Raw genomic sequence first — 14,823 nt, 5'->3', positions numbered from 1 at the left:
GCCGGGAGCCCATCGCCCCACGGCGCTGGGTGACGGGGGATCTGCCGAGGGCTGCGCTCCGGTGACCGCCCCGCACCGCCCTGCTCCGCTCCTCCATCCCCGCACGCTGCCCGAAGCGCTCCCCTCCTCGCTCCGGTCCCTGCAGGGCAGGATGCGGCCACGCAAGCCAGCCGGGGACCGGGCAGTGCCCTCCCCTCTCTTCGGCTAATTTTTTATATCATCTGGCGCCTAACCGATGAGTTTTGCCGGCTTGCGGCTGAGCGGCGGTGGGGCGTCGCTCCCGAGCGATATTTGTTCGCCGGTGGGAGCCCGAAGCCCCCGTCCCTGCCCACCCTGGTCCCGGGCCGCGGGCACGTCACGCCTGTTCGTTAAACCCTGCTCGCGCCGGCGCGCGCGTTCCGGCACGCCGGCGTCCCCCACCGCCCCCCAAAACGCCCGAGCCCCTCGGCCTTCCCTGCGCTCGGCAGCCAAACGGCACGGTCCTCGCCCTCCCCCGGCACGCCCCCGCGCGTCACCCCGGACCCCGGCTGGGGGGTACGTTATGTTTTTTTAACGGTGTTTTTTTATTTGGCAGCCCTGCCCCGGGGCTGACCCCGCCGCCGTCACGCGTCCCAAGCCGTGCGCACCTCCGGCACGCCGGCCATCCGGGACCATTCACAGCTGCCGGCCGAGGCCATTTTCCTCACCGGGATTAGCTCCCCGCCGCCATCAGCTGACACCCGCCGCGGCACGGGGGAAGGTGGGACCCCAGCCACCCTTCCTCCTCCTCCTCCTCCTCTTCCTCCCGCCATCCCGAGCGGGGCCGTGGGCTCACGGAGCCATCGAGGCCGGGGCAGGCGGAGGCTCGGCGCAGGCTCGGGCCCCCGGCATTGCGTAAGCGGTGGGCTCGCTGCCCAAAGCCGCCTCGGCCAGAGGTTTCATAACGGCGCGGCGGCTGCGCAACCCGTCTGCTTCTCCCCGGCCACGGCGGGAACGGGAAGCCGGGGAGCCGGGAACAGGACTCATCCCTCGGCTTCTCCTCCAGCCCCTCCGCGCCCCGACGGCGCCTTGGGCCACCCCAACTGGGCCACCCACCCCGAACCCTCTGCCACAGCCCAGGACAGACGTGCCTGGGGCCATGCTTCCAGCTGCACCGAGCTCCAGCCCGCGGCCAGGCAGCGTGCCGAGGGAACCGTCCCCGACCCGCTGGGACCCAGCCGTGCCCTCGACCGGGATCCCATCCCCAAAGCAGCCCGTCGCCCCGCCGCTGAGCCAAACCTCCAGCCAGAAGCACGCCCTCGCTCTGAAATTCAGGATATTTTCTGCTTCACAGCAGGGGAACCTCCCGGGCGCTCCCGCGCCCTTTGCAAATGGCAACGAGATGAAGGAGCAGGGAGGGACGACGCTGGGCTCCGCAGGCAGGGTGAAACGTCCTCCACCACCCAGCCTGGTGGCCCCAGAGCGAGATATCCCGGAGGGAGCGTCCTCCAACGCGCCAAAATGGGGTAGAGACACCCCCCCGTCTCCACGGAGGTGCCGGCGAAGGCTGAGGGGTGACTTCCCCCATTTATTGGGGTTTCAGAAAGCGCTGCCTGGGACGGACGGGAGACACCGGCACCGGCCGTATCTCCCCGGGAGGGACATTCTCCACACCGTCCCGGCCCCGGGGGTCCGAAACCCAGGGGGATTTGCCTAGGACGGGCTGCTGTCACCAGGGTGCTGTCACCCACGGCAGAGCCCCCCTTGGTCTTTCGGCCATTGGCACCCGGTTTGGGTGGCAGCGGGGCCAGGTGGGACAGCAGGGCTGTCCCTGCGGTCACGTCCCCTCCCACGACACCAGGATCCAGCGGAGAAAATCCACGCGGACGTGGTGTTTCCTCCTGTTTTCCACGCACGGAGCAAACCAGTGCGGTTTTCTCCCAGCGGAAAACAAAATATAACGGGGGAGGTGGGAGCAGCCGGCCGGAGGGCGCGGGCGGGCGGTGGGACCCCGGGCAGTGGCCGGGGTTTGGGCCACCACGTTTGGGACTCCTGCCCCAGCATCAGAGCCGAGTCCAAAACCGTCACCAAAACTGATTTCCATCGGGAACTGTCATTTTTAGGAAATAATTTCCCTTAAATTATATATACTTGGAGTATGCTGAGAAAGCCTTGGAGATGGCTCTGGGAACGCCCAGCCCGCTCGTGACATTTAGAATCGAAATTTTCAACCACAGCTTCTGAAATTGTTTTTCGTTTTCGATTGAAAATGCTTAATGATAAAAATCTCAGTTAATTATTTCACATTTACCTACATCGGCCATTTTGCCTAGCGCCAGCTGAGCCTGGGGAGCGGCAGAGGCACCCCGGTATTTTGGGTTATCTCCTGACTCATCGCGGGAGCAGCTCTCCTGTAGAAGAGCCCTACTTCAGAGGGTCCCCTTGTCCCCCCCCGAGGAGCTGCTCTTTCGAAACGTCCAATCCCCCACCAAGAAGCCGGTCCTCATCCCCCGAACCCGCTTCCCCAGCTCCCCGACGTGCTTTGGGAAAGAAAATGCCAAAAAAAGGGGAATTTTTGAGGAACCCGAGGGGTTGGGCTCGGGCAGGCGGCGGCGGCGGCGGGGCTGTGCCAGCCTGGTCCTGCCACTGCTTGGCACCTGGTTATGACACAGATTTATTGCCACCAGCCCCGCCGGCTGCAGGGTAAACCCCACCACGTGCCCCCGCCGCGGGGAGGGGACGGGATTAACTCGTCCACGTCAGCAGGTTTACTCCACGAGCGTGCTCCCACACGGGCTGGCATGTGGGAAGGGGACCCAGAAGCTACTGGAGATGGCCGGCTTCTTCCAAGGTGACCTTGGGCATCTCAAGGGCCACCTCCTGCAAGGGGACCCAGGAGCCACCTCCCTTCCAGGCCAGTGGGAGCCGGATACCTTCAGCATCCGGATCCGACCTGGGAGTCATGAAATATGGGTTCCCCCAGGCTGACATCCCCATCCCGCTGTCCCCATGTCCCCTGAGCCAGCCCCGGGGCACTCCAGGTCCCTCGAGGAGGTGGGTCAGACCCGGTCTGGCAGAGAAGTGCTCCGGGAGAACAGGGCACCTTTCTGCTGCGCTGGTTTGTTCGGCCTCTCCAGGGAAAGCTCCACCGACCAGAAGCAGCGGCCCAGGGGGGGGAGGACAGGAGCACCCAGCTGGGAGCAGCACCCCTCTAACCGGGCTGCGTCAGCATGGGGCACCCCGACCCGCAGCTGGGCAACGACCCACGGGAGAACGGTCAAGGGAGCACCCACGGCACCCACGGCAACGCTAGAGAAGGAGCTGGGCGTAGGCACCACGAACCACAGACGTTAGGGACTATTTCCCCCTGCACAGCAGAGCAGGGTGGGTGGGTGGAGGGATGGACGGACGGACGGACGGAGGCCTCCTCAGAAAAGAACGTGCTTGGCTACGACAGCTATATTTGCTGCATGGTCTAGAAAAGGGATTTCCAACAAAGCTTTGGAAATTCTGCTTCCCCCTGAGGACTGCAGAGACTCTGAGGAGACTCTCGGACGGGCGTTCCCGTCCTACCCGCCCCTCGTGCCCACAGCTCCCATCGCCAAGCCCTGGATGACCCTCACCTCCTCCAGCCCACGGCTTTCCTGCACTTCTCCCCATGAGAGGACAACTTGTGCTGGCACCGACCGTCGTTTCGTTGTTCTCTCCCTGCCTGATAGTTGTTAATGACTTGAGGTGCGATTAATTTTTAACCGTATCATCTTAATTGCCAGGCTATAAATAGACCTTCCCCCCCCTTCCCTGGCTCAGCTGCTTTCTCCCATGCTTTGCTCCACATCGGGGGGATCGCAGCCCTGGAAGCCCTCTGCTGCGAGTACCCTCCCCGCGCCGCGCGGGACGCCGGGGCTATCGGGCCATCGGTAGCGGTGCCGTAGGAGCCCAGCCTCTGCCAAGGACGGCCCAGGAGTTTGTCCCAAGGAAGGTCTGCCTGTGATGGAGCCCATCGCAGCGAGGGGAACGTCCACGGGGGGGTCCCACGCATTTTCCAGCAGCCGGGCAGGCAAGCAGCACGACGCTAAGACCTCCCTCCGCTCTGCGCCCCACCGTCCCTCTACAAAAGGTCTTCAGATGCTGCACCGGAGCCAAGGAACCCAAAAGCTCACCAATATCTTCCAGGCGGTGCAGGGGTCCAAGAGCCGCCAGCAGCGCTCCTGGGCATGGGCTCCTCGTCCGAGGACACCCCTGTCCCCCAAAGCTCCTGCCTTTGGGAGGGGACAAGCTACCTCTCGGCAGAGGGACAAGGCTTGGAGCTGCGTGGAGAACATCGGCTCCGACCAGCCCTGTCCTGACCTCCTGGGTACCCAGCCCTCAAAAGGGGCCCTCGTTCGACGCGTCGCTTCTCTGTCCTCGCTCTAATGAGGGCAAGAAGAGCTGGCAAATACTCCAGGTCGCTCGAACCTGCGCCTGACATTGAACTCCTGACCCAGAAAGCAAAGCCTCCTGGCCCAGGCAAATCCCCTCGGCCAGCCCATCCCGCCTCTCCTCCTGCCGGGGGATTTGTGGGAATTATCCTCCCTCCGCCATCCCCCCGTGGTCCTTCTGCCTCGCGGCCTCCTCCCCGCCTTGCGTTGCCTACCCCGTAGTGACACGAAGAAGGGGCACTTTTCCCCTGATGCCGTGGGATGCCGGGACGCCGGCCACGCTCCGCTCGGAGCACGGGGCCGGATTCCGGATGGGCTCGGGCAGCCGTGCCGGGGACGTGGGAGCTCACCTGGGACGCAGCAGCCGGCCGGCACGTCCGCTTCTCCAAGCTGCTGCTCGACAAGTGAATATTCTACAAGCTAATTAAACTCGTTTAACGCTAACCGCGGCCATGGATTAATTAGAAAAAAAAAAAAAAAAAAAACGCAAATGGCATTGGGACGGAGCCCGAGCAGCTCCCGGCGAGGCACAACAGGCACATGGCTCCCTGGAGGGAGGAGGCGAATTCCCTGGGCTGGAGAGAGCCGGGGCAGATGGAAGCACCCTCCTCACCCTCGCCTGAGCGCGGGCGGCTCCGAAATTCCCCCCGTGTCCCTTCAGGCCGGGCAGACCTGGCCGAGCCCCGCAGCCGGGCACGGGGACAAGGTGCGGGGCTGGCTCCGGAGGGACGGCGAGGTGGCCCGGGGCACAGCGGGGTGCTGGCGGGCGGCTCTGCGAGCAGCGCGGGGAGGGCAAGCTCATCCGCGGCGGTTGCCCGTGGCCACCGGCTTCTGCTGCTCCGGGCCGGGGAGCGCCGGTGGCGAGCACGGCTCTGAGCCTCCCCCCGGCACGGAGAGGGGCTGTCCTGCTTCTCCCTGCCTTAGCCTGGGTGAGACCCCCCTGTGCTGGGGGACCCCCCTCTCCCCTGGGGGACCCCCCCTCCCCTGGGGCAGCGGCCAGAGACAAGAAAGCAAGAAGATCCCCACTCCCCAACATGGAGTTGGGCCGTTCTGGCTTCCCTGCAAGGAGCAGCGACAGCCTCCCGCCTCGAAGTCTGCCAAAAAGCACGATCGCATGCCAGGAAAGTAAAATCAGAGCCTAAAAGAGGCCTTTTTTTTTTTTTTTTTTTCCCCCTCCTTTTCTCCGGCAGGATTTCTCAGGACCCACTTATGGAGACGCTTGGCTGCAGCTCTCCAGCTGCGATGACATCGTGTCTCTTCCTATCCCATCACGCTGTTTGCACCACTCTCTCTTCACAGAGGAGCGGAGATGAATCATTCCGCCCCGAACATTCGCAGGCACAACACCCCCTCCTCGCCGGCCCCTTTCTCCGTAGCCCCCGCTTTGTTCCTCCCTCCCGTGGTGGGCTCCCATCGCACCCGGGGGTCCCTGCGGAGAGCAAAGTGGGGAGCAGCTGGCGGGGGGGGGATGCTTCTTAATCCTGAAACCAGGATATCATTCAACGCGGGGACGGAAAGGATCCATCCCAATGTCCCAGCCACCAGCACAACGCAAAGGTCAACCAAGAACGAGCCAAAAAGATGCTGCTGGTTGGGGATCCACCAACAAAACATTAGTGGAGCAATTAGACCACGACCTGCCCCTAAGTCCTGGGAGCTGCTCCTGGATAACGCTGGGGGGAAAACCACCCAAAATACCCAAAATACTCTTGATTGTTGCAAACGTTGGATTTGTCCCTGTCTAAGCCGACGGACACAGAGGAGCCCCACGGGACAGGAGCGGCCGGTGGTGACTATCGAGTCTCCAGGACCAGCACGCTGCGTGGAGCCGTGCAACACCCTGCAGATCTAAGAGGTCTTGTAAAACCCTGTGGCCACCCAGCTCCTGCAACGACCGAGGAAACCTCCCAGCCACGAACGGCGAGGGAGCGGGGCGGGGGGTGATGCCTGAGTGTGCAGAGAGCCTGAAACCATGACCCAAGGGGACCTGCACCCCGCTAACGAGAGGGGGAAGCCGGGCTCCGAGCCTGGCACTGCCATCCCCGGGCACGGCGGTGGCTGGGGAGGGACGGGCAGCGGCGGGGAGCCGGGACGGTACAACCGGGAGTTTGCTGCAGGGAAGGAAACGCTGTGAAAAGCACAGAAAGGGATGAAAAAAGACAGAGATGACGGAGAGAGATGGGAAAAAGAGGATGCGGGAAGGAGAAGAAAAGAGGAGAAGAGACAGCCGTGGCCTACAGGGTGTGAATTTTCTCGCTGAGTGATGAAGGCAGCAATGAGGCACCAAGCAAGCAGTAAATAAGCGGATGTTAGGCCCCACGGAGAGGCTGCGCCCTCCCGGCCCCGGGCTGCGGCAGCCGGCACCCCGCTCGGCACAGCCCTCTGCCGCGTGCTCCCGCCGGCCGCACCGGCCGCCCGTCCCTTCCCACGCCTGCCAGAGAGCCGAAGCTCTTCCCACAGCACGGCACGGCCGAGCCCACCCGTGTCCCTCCCAGCTCCGTGGAGGTGACGCTGGGACCGGGGCTTCGGCTGGGACCCCGGGAAGAGGGACCCCCGTGCAGCGCCCAGCTCGCCGGGGAGCCTTGCTCCGAACCACGGCACAGCCAGCGCCTCCCTCCACGTATCCCGCAGACAGAGACCTGCTCCTTACCGAAAAAAAAAACCTGCTCCCCCACCGAAAAAGCCAAGAGCAATTATTTTTGTTGATGCGCCGAGGCTCTGCTCCCCCTTGCAGGACGGTGCCGCGGCCGCAGAGCAAGTGTCGAAGCACCACGGAGCAACAGGGTCTCCCCAAAATCAGCGCCCTCGGCACCCGGGGGGAGCTTGGAGCCAGGGGTCTGGCTGCCGACAGCGGGGACAGGTTTGTTGCAGAAGAGGTTTGGAAAAATTGAAATTATTTCCTGTCTGAATCGATGAAACCACGTAGCCGCCTCCAAGCGTGCCTTGTACTGAGAAGGGGCAGACTGGGCCGACGGGGTTTTTCTGTCGTTCCCGGCTCTGCTGTTTTGCACTGCAGTCTTCACGAATTTTATTATTATTCCTATTCCCGTATAAATTTTCAAGCCGAAACCATCGCGACCCCAGCAGATGCACTTTTTGCTTAGCAGACATCGACACCAACTTCCAAGCAACCCGCAACCTCCCTCCCACCCTCTGCTCAGCCCAGCTCTCTCCGCGCCGGGCAAAACCCCAGCGGAGGAGAACCGGGAAAATCCCTCCCCGCCGGCGAAGCTCCGCGCAGGGCCGGGCACACGGGGGGTGACGGAGAAGAGATGCCCGGGCTACGCCGCAGCTCGGGGGTCCCACGCAGGGACAGTCCCCCGCGGCATCCCCAGCCTGCTGGGAGCGGGAGAGCGAAGCCACGGGGGCTGCAGAGAGGGGGGAGCGGCGGGGTGCAGGATCCGTCCAGCTCGTACGCAGCCAAATCCCCGATCCCGACAGCACCCACAACAACGCCCGCCCCCGCTCGCCCGCCCTGCGCTGTGGGTGCTGCCGTAGGGACCTCGGCTCCCCGCTGACGCCCTCCTGCTCTTTTCGCTTCCCCGCTTTGCCGGACCCTCCCGGGGAGCCGGGGGATGCTGCCCACGGGGGAGCAGCACGGCGGCCGGGGACGGGGGGTCCCCGCGGACCCCGCTCGGGGCTTCCCCTCGCCCCCCCTAACCCTAAACCGACTGCTCCTTCAGCTCAAGAGAAAGGGGTGGAGGAGAGCGATTGCCCGCAGCACCACGCACGCTTCCCCCCGGCCACGCTCAGCCCCGGCTCCCGACCGAAACACCGGCCAGCGCCCCTCCACCCCGGCGAGCACCGAGCCCCTTCACCCGGGCTTGGGACCGCGGGCTCGGCTCAGCCCTGGCTGCCCCCCAGAACAGCTCTCACCCACCCCAACCCCATTTTCCGCCCGCTCTGCCTGCCCCTGCCTCCCCGCCACCGCCCTCACCGCGCCGGCGGCCGGCACGGCTGTCCCCAGTGGGCTGCTTGCGGCCGCGCCACGGGGCCACGGGGATGTGGGAGCCGCCACGACCCTTACCTGGGTCTCGGAGAGGTTGAGCTGCCGCGCTAGCTCCGTCCTCTCCCTGCCCACCACGTACTGGCAGCGCTGGAACTCCAGCTCCAGGCGATAGAGCTGCTCCGCCGTGAAGGACGTCCGCGTCCGCTTGGGCCGGTCCAGGTCCAGGCCCTTGGGGAGCACGATCTCCCGGATCGTCCCTTTGGCATCTGGGAGGGAAGCGGGGAGAAGGACCGTCAGGAAAAAAAAAAAAAAAAAAAAATCTCCAGGGAGGAAAGAAGTTGGGCTGGGGAGGAAAGGGACTGGGGGAACTGGGGCTAACTAGCTGTTACTGGGGGAGGAAAAGGTGAATTAAACCCCGGCTGCCCCGTCAGGGCTGCTGCGAGTGTCTGGGCTCGCTGCAGGAGTAACTGTACGAAACCCCCCAAGCTGTGGCTAAAAGCTTGGTTGTCCCCTCCGGCCCCAAACGCTGCAAGTTTATGAACCTCCGGGGAACGGTAACAAGTCTTCAGAAAAATAGGATTTTTTTTTCCCCAAGAGATAAATAGAAATCAAAAACCAGAGCATTTAATCACAGCAATAATAGCTTCTGAAAGCCAGAAGCAGGAAACAGTCCTATACCAAGGAAGAGTTCAAATTAAGCAGATTTTTAATTAAAAATATATTTTATTTTTGGTTTGTATCCTTCCTGGGGAATACCGGGAAAATTTTCTCTCTATTACAATTCCCTCCTTTCCAGAATTATTCTCACTGAAGGAGTATTTCCTTGAAAAGCACAGCTCCTACTTTGGGGCAGTTCTCTATTAAAGGACAAGTTTGGGAAGCGCCGCACGCCCCGAGCCGCTCACGGCAGCGGATTTTTACAAAGCCGGGACTATCGCTGCCCACGGCTGGACGTGGGGAAGCAAAAGCAGGAGGGTTTACCTCCCCCGTTAGCCCCACGCAGCCCCTTCCACGCCGTGGGGTGCCGCTTGCGGCCCCTCCAAAGGAGCCGCGGCATTACTTTCTGCTGACAAAGGACGAGCTCTCCCAGAAAAATCCACGGAGCCCCGAGCTGCCGGGAAGCCTGTCCCAGCTCCGTGGGCTGGGATGTGCCCGGTCACTCCCCCGCCTACCCCCTGCCAGCCACCGACGGGCTCCGTGCGCCGGACGCGGCACCAGGTATTAAAAATGAGCCTTGGAAATCGCCCGCCGGGTTCCTGCCAGACCCCAAACCCCTCACGCTCCTTGCCCCGGCTTTCCTTAAGCACCAGCAACGCCAGCGGAGAGCCCGGTTTGGGTGAGCCCTGGCCGCAGAGCTCCCCAGTTCTGCCCCGCGGCTTTCCTGCAGGTTAAAAACCAGCCGCAGAAGCCGCACGGGGCAAGCGGCCCCGGTTCCAGGCTCTGCTTTCAGGGCTGCTTGCTCCTGAGCCCGAGGGGACCCGAGGTCCCCAGCAGCCCTGGCTGGAGGAAAGTCGCTTTCTCTCTTTCGGGCATGAAAGGATTATAAAATTGCCGGGGGAGGAAGGGGGAAATAGCGAGGAGCAGCTTGGGAGGGGGTGACGGAGCTGGCGTGGGGACGGCGGGAGCGGGGAGCAAGCACAGGCTTGGGAGAGGGACCCCAATCCCGAAGCCGGTTTCCCACCGCTACGTTATGGTCCGTGGCAGAGGTGCCGTCCCGGCAGGGCCAGCCCGTGCAAGGGGCACCGGGGCCGCAGAGGATTTGGGGAGGGCCAGGGTGGGAGAGGGTCCGGCGGGACCAGGAGCATGGGCTCCGATCTGCACCCCCAAGTCCCGCGGGTGGGCAGGGGGCTGTCGGAAAGGAAAGGGGTTGTAGGAGGATCGGAGCTATCTCTGGTGGGGGGGTATCTCTGGCGGGATCGGGACGTCAGCCCGGGAACCATTTTGTGAGGGAAAAAGCGTTCGCAGAGATGATGCCCAGGCCACGTCCGCACTGCCGTGCCCACGCCGCAGTCCCCCAACACAACAACAGCCGGGGCTGCCAGCAAGGAGCGGCTGACAGAGACGTCCATGCTTTCCAGCCGCAGCTGCAAGTATCTGCCCCTCCGCCCTCGCCGCTCTGTGCGGCGCTGCCGGCGTTATTACGGGTATTATTTATTGTTATTTTCCCCCAGCAGCTGGGGCGCGGGGTGGGGGGAGCGGGGCTGGGCACAGCCCCGGAGGGACGGGAAGGGGGCACAGCCCGTGGTGCCAGCTCAGCAGGGGAGAGGCAAAGCCCCTCGCCCCTCGGCCGCGGCACAGGCGGGTCGCAGCCCTATCGCACGCCGCAGAGCTTCCCCGCTGCCCGTCCGTGCGGGTTTTGGGGGGCCCACGGCCATCCCCCCATGCCAGGAAGGGCACAACACCGTCCCGCCCGAGGAAGCCCCTCCTGAGAGCCTTCCCCCATCAGCCGCTGGATCCCAGACCCCCAACACCCACCAGGCCCTGCCGTGGCTGCCCGGGGTTTTCCAGCAGCCCTTGGCCTCCCCGGCGGGGCGGTGGTGACCGGTTCTGCTCTTGGGGACCGGGCTACCCCCGATGGCAGCACATCCAGGACAAGGTCTGGGACCGAAATCCCCCAAAAGAGGTCTGGTGCCGAGGGGGTGGATCTCTCCTCTGCCGTAGCAGCTAAATACGACGAGGCAGGACAGGCAGACATGGCCGGCGAGCGGAAGGCAAGGCGAGCGGGCAGCAGCTTTTGGGGCAGCGACCCCCGAGCTGGTGAACAGCGATTTTACAGCCCGCACGCTCCGCAGCGCAGCCCAGCAGGGACACATCCTGCACGCCAACACGCACGGCGGAGTCAGGCGCACGCAGACAGCCCCGTACGCCCAGGGACACCCCCCCACACGAGGGACGCCCCACGCGCACCCGTGCGCACGGGGTTTCTGCACCGACGCGGCTGCCAGGATGTCGCCGGGGCGCACGCCCGCCCTGCCGGCCCCCAACGCGGACACCCAGCCCTCGCCGTGCCGGGGGCTGGTGCGGCCGTGGTGGCACACACGCCTCGGGGACACGCCTGGGGGGCACAGGAGCCCGCAGCCCTTCTCAGCGCACCCCGAACAGCGGCGGGGTCCCCCCAGAGCTCCCCGCATCTGCCTGCGCCCCCCGGGCACGGCGCTGGGGCAGCCCCCGGGAGGTGACCGGGAGGAGCGGGGCGAGCACCCCGGGATCTGCCCCCCCTCCCCTCCCCTTCCAGCCGCCCCGGGGGCTGCAGCCCCCGCGCTGCCCGGCTCCCCCGGCGAGTCCTTGTCCCGTTAATCCCCGCTGAGGACCGACCCGCCGCCGGCCCGCACCCGCCGGCCCTGCCGCCTCGACGGGACGGGGATGGCCGGGGCCGCCTCCGCGGGCAAAGCCGCCTCGTCGCGGCGGCTGGAGGCTCCGTCCCGTACCGGTGACCGGACTGGGAGAGCAGCGGGTCGGGCAACCCCCCCGCCGCTCCCGGTGGTCGCAGGGCACGGGGGACCCCGCCGCTTCCCGACCGGCTCCCGCCGCCGGGGGAGGCTCCCCCGAGAGCCCCGTCCCCACCAAAGCCACGCGGGCGAGCACCGGGGATGGGCCGGAGCGGGAGGCAGCCCCGGGGCAGCCGCTCCGTGCCGGGCAGGCAGCGGGGAGGGCAGCCGTCCCTGCGGCACCGGCTGCCGGCTCAGCCCGGGCCCGGGGGAAAATGATAAATATTTCAAAAATATATGAAAAAAAATTTTAAAAAATTTAAACCCCCCCATCTTGCAGCAAAGCAACCCGGAGGCGCTTCCCCAGCACCGGCCGGTGCTTGGCACCGACCCCGGCCCCGGGAGCGGGTCCCCGGCCGGGGCAGGGCTGGCAGCCGGGCGGGCCAGTGGCCCCGCAGAGCGGGTGGCCCCGCCGCGTTCCCCCGCGTTATTTCGGCTCCGTTCCCGGGTTTTTTGCGGCCCGTTTTGTCCCCGCCACCATTTTGTCCGCGCCGTGACGGCTGCGGTAAGATGGTGAGACCGGTCGCTCCCGGGCGAGGGTCCCCGGGGCCGGGACAAGCGGGGACCCTGCCCCGGCCGTGCGGGCCGAGCCCAGCCCCGGTAGGGCCGAGGCCGGGCGGAGGAGAGGCCTGACCCCGGCCGGGGCTGCGGCAGCCGGGCTCGGCCTCGGCGAGCCCCGAGGACCCGGGGCCACCCCGGGCCCCGCTCCCGAGCGCTGCCCGCTCCCCCGCCGAGGTGCCCGCGGAGGGGCTGGGGCTGCGACAGCCGGGCTGTAGGCGACAGGCGCCTGTCGCGACAGCCGGGAAAGAGGCTTCGGCGGGCGGCGGGGCCGTTTGCAACCCGGCGGGCCGGGCTGCCCGAGCCGAGGCGAGCCGGGCCGGGCCCCGCTCACGGCGAACGAGCGAGGGACCCGGCTCGGGCCCCGCCAGCCCCGGGGCAGCAACGGGCGCTGGGCTTGGGGCCGGGGCACAGGCCGGGCGGCCTCGGCCCCGCTCGCCGAGCGGCCGCGGAGCTCGGCCGGGCGCCGGCGGAGCGGGGAACGCCGAGCGGCCCCGGGATGGAGCCGCGCAGCCGCCCCGGCAGCCGGGGAGCGCTCGGTACGCGCCCGCCTGCCGCCTCCCCGCCCGGGCACCCCAAACTTTCGGGGTTCGCCACAAGCCCGGGGGCCGTTCCGGCGAGCCCCGCGCCGGCCGGTTGGGCTGAGCGCCGGCGGCGGGGCGGGATGCGCCGGCTCCGGGTCCCGCCGTGCCCCGAGCCCGGGCCGAGCCCCCCCATCCCCGGGCGAGGCAGCGCTGTTAGAAAGAGGGGAAAAAAAAAATAAAAAATAGCCCCTCACTCGCCGCCGCTCCGTGACGCTTTTCTCCTGCGACAAGGCTGTCAAAGCCAGGCTGGTGCCTTCGCCCCTCGCCCGCTGCCGGCGCGTCCCCCCCGCCCGGCCCCGGGGGTCCGCTCCCCCGCAGCCCCGCTCGGCCCCTCGGCCGCGAACCCAGGCGGGCACGGACGGCGAGCCCGGCCCCCGCTGCCGGGAGCCGCACGGCGGAGCGGGCCCGGTCCCCGCCGCACGGAGCGGAGCCGGGGGAAGCCGCGGCGGCGGGGCCGGGAGGCCGGAGCTCGGAGCCGGCCAGCGCCCGGAGGCGGGCGGGGATGCGCTGGAAGCGGGGCCGGGGAGCGTGCCCCAGCCCGCTGCCGCCGGCCCCGGGGCGAGGAGCCGGGGAACCGCGCGGCGCGGCCGGGAAGCGCCCCGGCGGGGGACGAGGAGAGCCCGGGGACCCTGCCCGTACCTCGCACCAGGATGCGGCGGCAGTAGTCCGCCTCGCCGGCTCCCGACGGGCTCTCGCTGTCCGGGGCGCGCTCCTTGGAGGAGCCGGGGCTGACCGCCGACGTTCCCGGGATGTCCTTGAAGCCGCCGCCGCCTCCGCCGCCTCCTCCGCCGCGCAGAGCGTTCTCCAGCTCCGCCGGGGCCGGCGCCTTCTCCCGGGGCCGCCCGGTGGCCGCGGGCTCGGCCAGCAGCACGGGGCTCCTGCCAGGCTCGGCCCCGCCATCGCTCATCCCTGCGGGCGCCGCGGCGGGATCAAACATCGGGAGGGAGAGAGAGGAGAGAGGGAGAGGGAGAGGGAGAGAGGCGGCAAGGCTAGGCGGGGGGGGGGGGGGGGGGGGGGGGGGGAGGGGAGCCCCCCCACCTCCCCCAGACCCCTTCCCCTCCCCGCCCCTCCCCGGCCCCCCCCCTCCCCGGGGCTCAGCGCCCCAGCTCACCCCCATGGCCGGGGACCGCCGGGGGCCGTCGCCCTCCCGCCTCTCCACGGCGGAGCCGGCCCTCGCCCACCCGGGGGAAGGCGGGGAGGGGGGGGTGGCATTTCAAGCGCACCCTCCCACCCCCCTCCCCTCCCCGGTGGTGCCGGCACCCGTCAGGGTGTCCCGAGAGGGTGCGGGGGGGGGGGGGGTAAAAAGGAGTTAAAAACTTTGACGGGCGGCTGAGCCCCCCCCCCGCGCCCTCCCCAGCCCCCCCCCGAACCCCGGCACCTCGCTCCGGGCAAACTTCAGGCGCTCCGGCCGCCGCCGCTGCCCTTCCATGGAGAGCCGGTCCCGGTCCCGGTCCCGGTGGGGAGGCGGGAGCGGACGAGGGAGCCGCCGGTGCCCGGGCTCGCCGCGCTGGGCTGGGATTCGCGTGCGGGGAAATCAATACCGGGAGATGGGGAAGGGAGGGGAGGGGGGGGTTTGGGGGGGCGGAGGGGAAGGGGAGGCCGAGGGGAGGGAGATGCGGAGGAAGCGGGCGGGGGTGGCACCGGGGAAGAAGACGCAGCCCTCGCTCCTCCGGCCCGGCCCGGCCCTCCCCCGCGCATCCCCCGGCCGCCGCCGGAGCCGGGAGCGGGCGGCCGAGCCCCCGCGGCGGCGGGGGGAGGAAAGGAGCGATTTTAAATTAACGGCCGGGCACAGACGCAATTTCCTGTTCTCCCGGTCCGTGACACCGATTGGTAAACAAAGAGCCCCTCGGCGGCCGCTGCCCGGC

General features: G+C 67.2%; 1 protein-coding gene across 6 annotated transcripts in view; it reads right to left on the bottom strand.

The window, feature by feature from the left end:
• Positions 1 to 14,524, bottom strand: part of ATP6V1B1 (ATPase H+ transporting V1 subunit B1) — a 52,666-nt gene extending 38,142 nt beyond the window's left edge. The window contains exons 1-3 of one of the 6 annotated variants that reach the window (XM_075499409.1): positions 14,337 to 14,482; positions 13,598 to 13,867; positions 8,468 to 8,594 (exon numbers count right to left, since the gene is read on the bottom strand). In XM_075499409.1, coding sequence (XP_075355524.1) covers positions 8,468 to 8,594; positions 13,598 to 13,858 — 388 coding nt within the window. In that variant the 5' untranslated portion in view covers positions 13,859 to 13,867; positions 14,337 to 14,482. Of the gene's footprint in view, positions 1 to 8,406; positions 8,595 to 13,597; positions 13,868 to 14,069; positions 14,186 to 14,336 lie in introns of those variants that run through there. The other 5 variants (XM_075499408.1, XM_075499410.1, XM_075499412.1 and 2 more) reach the window with 5 other exon arrangements.
• Between the last annotated feature and the right edge of the window lie 299 nt (positions 14,525 to 14,823).

The sequence above is a fragment of the Mycteria americana genome, chromosome 4 (assembly GCF_035582795.1).
Source record: "Mycteria americana isolate JAX WOST 10 ecotype Jacksonville Zoo and Gardens chromosome 4, USCA_MyAme_1.0, whole genome shotgun sequence".
In the NCBI taxonomy this organism is placed as follows: domain Eukaryota; kingdom Metazoa; phylum Chordata; class Aves; order Ciconiiformes; family Ciconiidae; genus Mycteria; species Mycteria americana.
This window is presented reverse-complemented; position numbering and strand designations above follow the sequence as displayed.